This window comes from Hyperolius riggenbachi, chromosome 3 (assembly GCF_040937935.1).
Source record: "Hyperolius riggenbachi isolate aHypRig1 chromosome 3, aHypRig1.pri, whole genome shotgun sequence".
NCBI classification, from domain to species: Eukaryota; Metazoa; Chordata; class Amphibia; order Anura; family Hyperoliidae; genus Hyperolius; species Hyperolius riggenbachi.
This window is the reverse complement of record NC_090648.1, coordinates 503,788,210-503,801,080: the sequence shown is the minus strand read 5'-3', so window position 1 is coordinate 503,801,080 and position 12,871 is coordinate 503,788,210. Positions and strand designations below refer to the sequence as shown.

Below are 12,871 nucleotides of genomic sequence, written 5' to 3'. Positions count from 1 at the left end.
TAAAGGGGCGTGAGAATCCTCCATGAGGAGATGAACTAGTCTTCTGTCAGATTTTAACTGCTTACTTTTTTTTTACTATAGTGGTCTAGCTGACAGCTGAAGTAGGAGTGCGTGCTAGCAGCTGAAACTTGGGTGGCACGATTGTAAATACCGGTTACACTGAAATTTTGACGTCTGTTAAATAGTGGCCGCTGGGCTCACCTCGCAATGCGTAATACCGTGCCTATTTCATTGTGCATTGCAGATTGTGTAGCTGCAAAAATATTGATTTGCAGCTCGGTTAACCTTCCTGGCGGTAAGCCCGAACTATGCCGCCGGAAGGCACCGCTCAGGCCCCGCTGGGCCGATTTGCATAATTTTTTTTTGCTGCACGCAGCTAGCACTTTGCTAGCTGCGTGCAGTGCCCGATCGCCGCCGCTACCCGCCGATCTGCCGCTATCCGTCGCGCCGCAGCCGCCCCCCCCCCCCCCCAGACCCCGTGCGCTGCCTGGCCAATCAGTGCCAGGCAGCTCTATGGGGTGGATCGGAATCCCCTTTGACGTCACGACGTCGGTGACGTCATCCCGCCATGGCGACGGGGGAAGCCCTCCAGGAGATCCCGTCCGGAGGCGATCGGAGGGGCTGGGGGGATGCCGCTGAGCAGCGGCTATCATGTAGCGAGACTTTGTCTCGCTACATGAAAAATTAAAAAAAAATTTGCTGCCCCCTGGCGAATTTTTAGCAAACCGCCAGGAGGGTTAAGGTTAGGCTTGTGGGGGGTGGTTAAGGTTAGTTTATGTGTGGAGGTGCTAGTTAAGGTTAGGCATGGGTAGGAAGGGGTTAAGGGAAGGTTTTGTGTGAGAATAGAGTTAGGTTTGCAGTAGTAAAATATTGGTTACTGATCTTTTATTACTTAAATATGCCGCTCTGAAATAGTACACTATCAGTAAAATAGCAATATTCTATCTTCTCTTCCCAGATGCACAAATTTCACAGTGCCTCTATTTCACGCACATGCTGACAACCTATTGATTGATCAGTCTAACAGATTATTATTATTATTTAGTATTTATATCTTCCACAGCGCTGTACAGAGTATATATTGTCTTGGCACTAACTATCCCTCAGAGGAGCTCACAATCCCTACCCTAGTCATATGTCTATGGACATCTTCAAACGCACTCTTAAAACACACCTTTTCAGACAAGCTTATAACATTCTATAGCCCTTATTTACTTATCTGACACAATGTAATCAGAGGCAAAGGGTCACTGCCTCATCCATCCTCCACCCCCCTTACCTAGTGTGTCCCCCACTACCCATTAGATTGTAAGCTCGCAAGGGCAGGGTCCTCCTCCTAATGTTTACTGTTTTTGTCACAATATTTGTGCTGCTTGGGACTCTGTTGTACATTTTGTCAGTGCATCTATGTTCCCCTTGTCGTCTTATTGTGCTTTGTAAAGCGCTGCGGAATATGTTGGCGCTATATAAATAAAAAATAATAATAATGTATGTATCGTGTAGTATTTGTATCAAAGTCTAGGGCCAATTTTTTTAGGGGGAAGCCAATTATCTGTATGTTTTTGGGATGTTGGGGGAAAACAGGGGTTCCCAGAGAAAACCCACACAGACACGAGGAGAACATACAAACTCCTTACGGATAGTGTCCTGGCTGAGATAAATATTATCTATGGCATTTGGTCAGCTCTTTGCAAACTCTGGCCCAGCACCCAGGACTGTGGTTCCTGAAGATTAAAAAAAAATATATATATATATAAATATATATATATATATATATATAAAAATATATATATGTGTGTGCTACATGATGGTGGGAACAGCTCCCTCTCAAAATGTTAGGTTTCAGATAGGTTGTAGTAAGTAAGCCATGCCCACATTATTCAGCCAATCACAACACTTCGTGCTGTAGAGGGTGCTGAGATTGGTGAACTGTTCCCTATGAGCATAGGAGAAAGGTGGGGCCGCTACAACCACTGCCAGGTGGGAGCCAGGGATCCAATATGTCTTTTCAGCCAAATTCCAAACAAAGATTTCTCCTATGTTGCTGTCACTTACAGTAGGTAGCAGAAGTCTGACAGAACTGACAGGTTTTGTTCTATCCCATCTACTTATGGGAGATTCTCAGGGTTTTCTTTGTTTTCAAAAGCACTTCGTGAACGGCAGTTGCTCATTCTACCTGCCAGATCAGTGTACAAGGAGGTAGGTGGGGCAGCCTGCATTTTTGTATAGATCCTCTTCAGGGAGTGCTTTTGTAAAGTATAAATGAAATAAAGAGAATCCCTCATAAAGAGATGGTCTTGTCAAAAACCTGTCAGTCCTGTCAGATTTCTACTAACTACTGTAAGTGGGACCAACATAGGAGAAAAGTAATGTATGGCTCATTTTACTAAGGAGGAAAGATATGTGTTTACATGTAGTTTACATTTTACAATATTTCGCAATAGTGGTCCTTTAAATTCAGAACTTTGTCCCGAAATGTTCTGATCTGAATTTGAATATTTGTACGTGTGCACTGCAGCATGTTAAAGGACAACAGAGGTATACGGAGTCTGCCATATTTATTTCTGTTGCCTGGCTATCCTGCAGATCTTCTGCCTATAATATGTTTAGCCATAGCCCCTGAACAAGCATGCAGCAGATCAGGTGTTTCTGACATTATTGTCAGATCTGACAAGACTAGCTGCATGCTTGTTTCTGGTGTGATTCAGACACTACTGCAGCCAAATAGATCAGCAGGGCTGCCAGGCAACTGGTATTGTTTAAAAGGAAATACATATGGCAGCCTCCATATTCTTTTCACTTCAGTTGTCCTTTAACTCACCCTTGTTGCTGCCCTCCATGCCATGGTACAGCTGTCATTAGTATTGGAGAGTTGGAACAGGACGTGGAGCGCAGTAGCCACAGATGGCAACTTCGGTGAGTTAACACCCCCTGTCGAAGTGTGCGAAGATTCAGGCTTTGATTGGAAGAATTCAGAACAAGGTTTTAAAGCTTTAACCACTCAAAAACATCAACGCTATACATGATGAATAATTAAGGATGAAAGTATGTGGGGTTTTTTTATACACTACTGCAAACAAAGAAAAACAGGGTGTGTGCTTAGACTAGGTGTCAGCTGGCTTATATACCGGCTGCCAAAATGTCTGTCATTAAAATGGCATAGCATTAGCAAATGAGATCTGCGTGGCTGAATATGCAAGGTCTAAAGCTACCTCACTACTGTATCCTGCAGCAGCCAGCCCACACAAAATACTCTGCATCTCAACAGGGGTGCCATGTGCAGGCCTCCTATGCCCCTAAGAAATGGGGAGCAGTGCAGATACCACCACAAAGCACTCACCGCCTGGGAGTGCTGCAACTGCCCCCCCCCCCCTCCGGAGGGCAAGCAAAGAAACGCAGACAGCATACCCCACCGGGGCGTGGCCAAGGCCTAGGGAGGGCGATCCTTGTTGCCCTCTCCAAGGATAGGTACCTTACATTGTGCCCAGCTGGAAGATTGTGCAATATGCATGTCCTGGGAGCAAACACTGCAGAAAATGGGGTGAGGGGGGGTGGAGGGTGCAGACAGGCCTGCCAGGTGCTTCCACAGCCGGGGAGACAATACGCACCTTGCCTCACCACCACCACCACACTCCCAGAAAGAAAGAACACCTGAAACGGCAAACAAAGAAATAAAAGGGTGCGTGCTCAGACTAGGTGTCAACTGACTAATATACTGGCTGCCTCATGTCTATTGACTAATTAAAATGGCATAGCATTTGTAATTTATTTTATTTTTTTTATATATATTGGGATAATAATCTTCACCTGCCTATCACGTAAAAGCGATGATGGCAAAGGAAACCCACGAAGGGTGTGAACACACATCCAATTGTGGTTGCCCCATTTCATGTAATACTAGTACTGGCCCCGTCCTCCTGTCTCGACGGCTGTCCGGGTCCGTGCTGCGCACATGCGCAGTAGCAAAAAGCACAGACCCAAGGACACTTGGGGTTTATTATAGAGGATGAGGGCCAACAGATATATATAACATAATAAATAGATTGTGTAGGTAATTTTCACTAACTGCTAGGGATGGCCAGACGCCCTAACTGCTAGGGATGGCCAGACGCCCTAACTGCTAGGGATGGCCAGACGCCCTAACTGCTAGGGATGGCCAGACGCCCTAACTGCTAGGGATGGCCAGACGCCCTAACTGCTAGGGATGGCCAGACACCCTAACTACTAGGGATGGCCAGACGCCCTAACTGCTAGGGATGGCCAGACGCCCTAACTGCTAGGGATGGCCAGACGCCCTAACTGCTAGGGATGGCCAGACGCCCTAACTGCTAGGGATGGCCAAACGCCCTAACTGCTAGGGATGGCCAGACGCCCTAACTGCTAGGGATGGCCAGACACCCTAACTGCTAGGGATGGCCAGACGCCCTAACTGCTAGGGATGGCCAGACGCCCTAACTGCTAGGGATGGCCAGACGCCCTAACTGCTAGGGATGGCCAGACGCCCTAACTGCTAGGGATGGCCAGACGCCCTAACTGCTAGGGATGGCCAGACGCCCTAACTGCTAGGGATGGCCAGACGCCCTAACTGCTAGGGATGGCCAGACACCCTAACTACTAGGGATGGCCAGACGCTCTAACTGCTAGGGATGGCCAGACGCCCTAACTGCTAGGGATGGCCAGACGCCCTAACTGCTAGGGATGGCCAAACGCCCTAACTGCTAGGGATGGCCAGACGCCCTAACTGCTAGGGATGGCCAGACGCCCTAACTGCTAGGGATGGCCAGACGCTCTAACTGCTAGGGATGGCCAGACGCCCTAACTGCTAGGGATGGCCAGACGCCCTAACTGCTAGGGATGGCCAAACGCCCTAACTGCTAGGGATGGCCAGACGCCCTAACTGCTAGGGATGGCCAGACGCCCTAACTGCTAGGGATGGCCAGACGCCCTAACTGCTAGGGATGGCCAGACGCCCTAACTGCTAGGGATGGCCAGACGCCCTAACTGCTAGGGATGGCCAGACGCCGCTAACTGCTAGGGATGGCCAGACGCCGCTAACTGCTAGGGATGGCCAGACGCCGCTAACTGCTAGGGATGGCCAGACGCCGCTAACTGCTAGGGATGGCCAGACACCGCTAACTGCTAGGGATGGCCAGACACCGCTAACTGCTAGGGATGGCCAGACACCGCTAACTGCTAGGGATGGCCAGACACCGCTAACTGCTAGGGATGGCCAGACACCGCTAACTGCTAGGGATGGCCAGACACCGCTAACTGCTAGGGATGGCCAGACACCGCTAACTGCTAGGGATGGCCAGACACCGCTAACTGCTAGGGATGGCCAGACACCGCTAACTGCTAGGGATGGCCAGACACCGCTAACTGCTAGGGATGGCCAGACACCGCTAACTGCTAGGGATGGCCAGACACCGCTAACTGCTAGGGATGGCCAGACACCGCTAACTGCTAGGGGCGGCCAGACGCCCTAACTGCTAGGGGTGGTAAGGTATCAGTAGTGCCTAAATTGCACTGACTGATGTCTCCAAACATGTGTTGTGAATTCAGCACAGTAACCCAATGCGTGGTTGCATGTGATTTTGTGCAAACGCCATGCAATCTTATTCATTATAAATGAATGTGATCTGCACTTAATTTGAGAGCAGCGCAAGTGTCGTGGGTAGCTATGGCCACCTGCATTGTACGCAGCGCACAAGTGGGGCAGGGGCCTAAGGCACACTTGGGCTGGGAGACACACCGCAGAGTGCTCTTCCGATCAATTTTTAAAAAATGCTCCCATTGACTTGCATTAAAACCGCAGCAAAATAGCCGCAATGGCGATTTTTCAGAAAATCACGATCTTGGCTGCTCAGCAGCAATTTTAATGCAAGTAAATGGGAGCGGTTTTTAAAAACGAAAACAATCCAAAAAATGCTCTGCGTTGTGTCTCCGGGCCTTAGCTATAAGTACACTAACATTTTAAACATCCGCATTACTGTCAGTCATCACTAGAATGTTCTTGTATTTTCCCCTCAGATGTTATAAGATGTCGGAAAAGGAGAGCGCTGAGAGCACTGCAGAGGCCACGCCCCCGCGGGAGGAAGTGGATGCTGAGTGTGACAATGGCAGCTCTGAGAAGCCAGCAACGAGCCTGCCTATCGCCATTACCCGGAAACGCCCGGAGTCCAAATCTAGCGGCCTGTCCACAGAGGAGGAGGAGAGTCATGCTCCTGATAAGCCTGAACAGGTAAGGCAATCCTAGAGATTCAGCGTGACATCCCAATAGTTGCCTAGCAACCTGTCCCGGGAGGAGGAGGAGAGATAGACTCCTGATAAGCCAAAACAGGTAAGGCAATCCTAGAGCTTCAGTGTGACACCCCAATAACTGCCTAGCAGCCTTTCCACACTGGTAATAACGGTTGCCTAAAATAATCGGTTTCCGATGTTCTGATCATCCTTTCCCTGTACAAGCACAGTGATTGGCTGGGTGCCGAGCAGTGTTCTGCTTTGTGAAGAGGGCAGGGGAATGAAGAACTGGAGCGAATTAATGTCAATGTAGGTGAACCCGCAGGAGCGATGGCGATTCCACCAAATTGCAGTCACGGGTTCTGTAGCATTCCTGGAGCTTTTGTGCTCCAATGCAAAGTATACGATTGCTGCAAAATCCCTCCCAATTTTTATTACCCAGAACAAAAAAAAAATAGCAATCGCTGTACTTTCACTAACATTCACTAAAGTCTTTTCAAAAGCCGGAGTTGGAGTCGGAGTCGTGGTTTCAGAAACTGAGGAGTCGGAGTCGCATGATTTTTGTACAAAATCCACAGCCCTGTTAAGTATTAGACTAAGGAGTCGTAGTCGAGGAGTCGGAGTCTGAGCAATTTTTGGTACCCGGAGTCGGAGTTGGAGTCGGAGTCGTGGTTTCAGAAACTGAGGAGTCGGAAGATTTTTGTACTGACTCCACAGCCCTGCTGTATAGGAGCAGAAGGGGGCGGAGGAAGGTGGCCAGTAGACATCGGGGTTGGCTCACGACTTGGTCCCAGTGTACAATTTCGTCCCACAGTGTATTTGAGTTTGACACCCCTACTATAGAGGCTTCCTGTTGCCAACCGCAAACCCCCCCAAACATGATGAGATTGGGGCCGCACTCCTCCTATTGCTCGAGCGCGTCTGTACTGCACATGTGTGAGTATGCCTGTGCCCTGCGCAGTGCGCTCCTCCTATTGCTTGAGCGCGTCTGTACTGCACCTGTGTGATTATGCCTGTGCCCTGCGCAGTAAGCTCCTCCTATTGCTCGAGCGCGTCTGTACTGCACCTGTGTGAGTATGCCCGTGCCCTGCGCAGTGCGCTCCTCCTATTGCTCGAGCGCGTCCGTACTGCACCTGTGTGAGTATACCTGTGCCCTGCGCAGTGCGCTCCTCCTATTGCTCGAGCGCGTCTGTACTGCACCTGTGTGAGTGTGCCTGTGCCCTGCGCAGTAAGCTCCTCCTATTGCTCGAGCGCGTCTGTACTGCACCTGTATGAGTATGCCTGTGCCCTGCGCAGTAAGCTCCTCCTATTGCTCGAGCGCGTCTGTACTGCACCTGTGTGAGTATACCTGTGCCCTGCGCAGTAAGCTCCTATTGCTCGAGCGCATCTGTACTGCACCTGTGTGAGTATGCCTGTGCCCTGCGCAGTAAGCTCCTCCTATTGCTCAAGCGCGTCTGTACTGCACCTGTGTGAGTATACCTGTGCCCTGCGCAGTAAGCTCCTCCTATTGCTCGAGCGCGTCTGTACTGCACCTGTGTGAGTATGCCTGTGCCCTGCGCAGTAAGCTAGAGCCGTTTGTGCAAATGTGTAGTAAAAATTGAAAAGTGATTTTGCAGCAATGATATTCTATGTAACAGAGCTTTTAAACCTGCAGCCATCTTTTTGCTTGAAAGGAGGTGACAGGGAGCGTGAGACACAGTTCCAACTGTCCTATGTGCTGATCACCCCTGACAGTTACTAGGCAACGTGAATAACAACATAGGAAATCCCATCATGTTTTGCACAGCATCAGGGAAAAAAAGCCCGGGCAGTTTTCTTTGATGGGTGGAGCTTAGCTAAAAATGATGCTTTGGTAAGAAAAACAAAGTTTTGATGCTGTGAAACACCATGGGCTTGATTCACAAAGCCATGCTAAGTGTTTAGCACGGGTTTGCTAAACAGTTAGCACGTGAAGTGCCGTTCGCAGACTTTTGCGCGCGCAAAGGCTTTGTAAATCAAGCCCCAAGCCTTTTCAGTTCTGCTGAGTAGATTTTTAGTCCGAAGGTTCACTTTCAGGATTCTACACACCCTTGATTAAAGTAAGTTGAGCTGGCTGACCACAACCACCTCAGCTGATAGTCGGGCGTGTGTGCGGCAGCCCCCAACCTGCAAGCGGCCAACTTTTTTTTTTAAGACGCCGCTCCCCCACTCGCCACGTGATGTCACTTACGCATCATCCCTCCACCCCCCGGGGCAACAGATCATCCCTCCACCCCCCGGGGCAACAGAATGCTTTGTCAGCCACACAGCTGACACATCTGTACTGCCTGACCCAGCTATGTCACCCAAGGGGGTCAAGTCCTAGTCCCTGATGGGTAACATACATCACAGGTGTGCACACACCTTTATAGCCATTACAGATAGGTAAAGTATATATATATATATATATATATATATATATATATATATATATATATATGTGTGTGTGTGTGTGAATCTATATATATATATATATATATATATATATATATATATATATATATATATATATATATATATATATATATATATATATATATATGTGTGTGTGTGTTTTTTTCTATGGGACTGCTTCTTAAAGGGGACCTGAACTCAGAACTTCCTCTTTGCTCTAAAAGATACACAACAGCATTATAACCTTTTAAAGAAAAACGTTCCTTTGTTACAGCTGATACAAATCCTGCAATAAATCTGCAGTGTGTCTACTTCCTGCTTTAATGGAAGCAGCCATATTGTTAGCATCCTGCTCTTTGCCGTGGCAGTCAGCTGACACAGCTAAGGGATCAAATCACAACTAGAGCTGTGTCACATATTAGGGGGAATTAGACTAATATTAGATACAGGGTGCATTTCTCTTATGTTTTTCTCCTGTCCTGTGCAAGAGTTCAGGTCCACTTTAAACTTCTGTAAGCAGATAAGGATTGTATGTAGAACAATGCAGGGAGCGTGACGTGGTAAGTACTCTGAAAACAAACATCACCTGGTTTATATAAGGCTGCAGGAAAGGCTTCTTAGTAAAGGGCACACAATGGCTATCATTCATAAAAGGCTTTGCGGTAAAAAAATCTGGTTGAGAAAATACCGCATTCGGTATTTTAGACTTTTGTGTGCTAATTGAGGGGCCCCCGATGAGTCGTTAGACGAAACGCGTAGGGCGTGGCTAAAGGGCAGGAAGTGCTGCAGTGCATGGAGGAGACGTCCTCGGAACTTGTTTTATATGCTTACTAATTGGATACTTGTGAGTAGCGCTACTTTTATCTTGATCTTAAAGGGATACTGTAGCGGGGTCGGGGAAAATGAGTTGAACTTACCCGAACCTGTGCCTGCGCAGCCACTCAATGATGCTCCGGCCCCGCCTCCAGGTCACTTCTGGAATTTCAGACTTTAAAGTCTGAAAACCACTGTGCCTGCATTGCCGTGTCCTCACTTCCCCTGATGTCACCAGGAGCGCACGGCGCAGACACAGACCATACTGGGCCTGCGCAGTACGCTCCTGGTGCCATCAGCGGGAGTGAGGACACGGCAACGCAGGCGCAGTGGTTTTCAGACTTTAAAGTCTGAAATTCCAAAAGTGATCTGGAGGCGGGGCCGGAGCATTGGGGAGTGGCTGCGCGGTCTCAGGATGTCTGTGGGGGACCATTAGAAGCTCAGGGTAACTTCAACTCATTTTCCCCTGACCCCCCTACAGTGTCCCTTTCATAAAAGGTTTTCCCCCATAGAAGCTTATTCAGTTGCAGTGGGACTGTTTTCATGCACAGTGAGGAGATACAAGACGCTGATCGGGTGACCAGTTAGTGCTGTGGGATTGTGCACACGTGTTCTTATGCTGTCTGCGACCTGGGCACCTGATGAGTAAGGTGAGCGTGGTCCCTTAAGGTGCTGGGTGCACATTCAGGCATTGAGGTGGTCCCCTTAAGTTGAAGACACGGTGATTCCCAGTGGCAATGGGTGTCCCCCTGACATTCGAAAATCAGGCTATGCTATGTTTCTATTTTAATTCTTTGCATGGTGAGGAGGTTCTTCGCTAAGATTGTGGCGTTGGGAAGCTATCATTGTGGCCATTACGCTTAGTGAGCTGTCTGTGGGTCTGGGCAGCCACATTGCCAGGTGAGAGCGGTCCCTAGTGGTGGTGGATTGCACACAGGAGGTGGGACAGTAATACACCACACGGGAATTATATGTTGGAAGATTTCCTGAGTCATACACCCTATGCGATGATCTGTCCAATTTCTGTTTTTTTCTGAGGTGCATTAAAGTGGAAGACCTGGAAGAATACCTATTTATGGTTGCATTCTGTGGACTTTGAGTAGTGGACTGTGAGGCAGCGCATGGTTTGAATATTAAATCCAGTTATTTGACAAGACATTCCGCGGACAGTTCATTTTTATTAGCTGGATTTGTGAAATCATCAGTCGTGATAAAATAATATTGAGATTAAAGAGCAAAAGTCTAAAGTACCAAGTCTTTACTGATTAGTTATTATAAATCGATGCTTTTGTAAGCTGTCCAGCGTTTAACTACCTTATCATAATTCCTCACTTGTCTAAAGTGTACCTGAGATGGAACAAAAAAAAAATTCATACGTACCTGGGGCTTCCTCCAGCCCCCTTTGTCCTGATTGCTACCTCTACACCAGTGGTTCTCAACCTTTTTAGTACCCCTTTGTGAGTCCTTCCTAGGCAAATGTACCCCCTACCGTAGGGCAAAAAAGTGGGCGTGACCATTGCATGATGTGGGTGGAGCCAAAGACTAGCGAAATACAGGTAGTCCCTGGTTAACAAATGAGATTAGGGCAGTGCCCATTTTTAACCCGAATCCATTCTCTTTTGTCCCTCTCTGTTCTCCCTATGCCTCTTTTGTCCCCCTCTGTGTCAACTCCTCTCCCCTTGTTATCTCTGTTCTCCCTGTGCCTCTTTTCACCCCCTCTGTGTCACCCCTGTTCCCCCGTGCCTATTTTCTCCCCCTCTGTTCCCCCTGTGCCTCTTTTGCCCCCCCCTCTAGGTCCCCCTGTGTCACCTCTTGACCCCCCCCCTGTCCTAGCTAGGTATAGGTGCCCCCCATATAGGTATCCAGGTATAGGTTCCCACTGTATAGGTTAGCAAGGTACAGGAGCCCCCAGTATAGGTAGCAAGCTATATGTGCCCCAGTATAGATATCCAGGTACAGGTGGTGCCCCAGTGTAGGTAGCGAGCTATAGGTGCCCCAGAATAGATTAGCCAGGTACAGGTGGTGCCCCAGAATAGATTAGCCAGGTGCAGGTGGTGCCCCAGAATAGATTAGCCAGGTGCAGGTGGTGCCCCAGAATAGATTAGCCAGGTGCAGGTGGTGCCCCAGAATAGATTAGACAGGTGCAGGTGGTGCCTCAGAATAGATTAGCCAGGTGCAGGTGGTGCCCCAGAATAGATTAGCCAGGTACAGGTGGTGCCCCAGAATAGATTAGCCAGGTGCAGGTGGTGCCCCAGAATAGATTAGCCAGGTGCAGGTGGTGCCCCAGAATAGATTAGCCAGGTGCAGGTGGTGCCCCAGAATAGATTAGACAGGTGCAGGTGGTGCCTCAGAATAGATTAGCCAGGTGCAGGTGGTGCCCCAGAATAGATTAGCCAGGTGCAGGTGGTGCATCAGAATAGATTAGCCAGGCGCAGGTGGTGCCCCAGAATAGATTAGCCAGGTGCAGGTGGTGCCTCAGAATAGATTAGCCAGGTACAGGTGGTGCCCCAGAATAGATTAGCCAGGTGCAGGTGGTGCCCCAGAATAGATTAGCCAGGTGCAGGTGGTGCCTCAGAATAGATTAGCCAGGTGCAGGTGGTGCCCCAGAATAGATTAGCCAGGTGCAGGTGGTGCCCCAGAATAGATTAGCCAGGTGCAGGTGGTGCCCCAGAATAGATTAGCCAGGCGCAGGTGGTGCCCCAGAATAGATTAGCCAGGTGCAGGTGGTGCCTCAGAATAGATTAGCCAGGTACAGGTGGTGCCCCAGAATAGATTAGCCAGGGGCAGGTGGTGCCCCAGAATAGATTAGCCAGGCGCAGGTGGTGCCCCAGAATAGATTAGCCAGGTGCAGGTGGTGCCTCAGAATAGATTAGCCAGGTACAGGTGGTGCCCCAGAATAGATTAGCCAGGTGCAGGTGGTGCCCCAGAATAGATAAGCCAGGTGCAGGTGGTGCCTCAGAATAGATTAGCCAGGTGCAGGTGGTGCCTCAGAATAGATTAGCCAGGTGCAGGTGGTGCCTCAGAATAGATTAGCCAGGTACAGGTGGTGCCCCAGAATAGATTAGCCAGGTGCAGGTGGTGCCTCAGAATAGATTAGCCAGGTACAGGTGGTGCCCCAGAATAGATTAGCCAGGTGCAGGTGGTGCCCCAGAATAGATTAGCCAGGTGCAGGTGGTGCCCCAGAATAGATTAGCCAGGTGCAGGTGGTGCCCCAGAATAGATTAGCCAGGTGCAGGTGGTGCCCCAGAATAGATTAGCCAGGTGCAGGTGGTGCCTCAGAATAGATTAGCCAGGTGCAGGTGGTGCCCCAGAATAGATTAGCCAGGTGCAGGTGGTGCCCCAGAATAGATTAGCCAGGCGCAGGTGGTGCCCCAGAATAGATTAGCCAGGTGCAGGTGGTGCCCCA

General features: G+C 49.2%; 1 protein-coding gene across 2 annotated transcripts in view; it reads left to right on the top strand.

Annotated features, from left to right (window-relative positions):
* The window catches only part of FAM114A2 (family with sequence similarity 114 member A2), an 83,470-nt gene that overhangs the window by 737 nt on the left and 69,862 nt on the right, over positions 1-12,871 (top strand). For both annotated transcript variants that reach the window (XM_068278336.1, XM_068278337.1), the window contains exon 2: positions 6,031-6,241. In XM_068278336.1, the coding sequence (XP_068134437.1) occupies positions 6,041-6,241 (201 nt within the window). In that variant the 5' untranslated portion in view covers positions 6,031-6,040. The remainder of the gene's footprint in view (positions 1-6,030; positions 6,242-12,871) is intronic.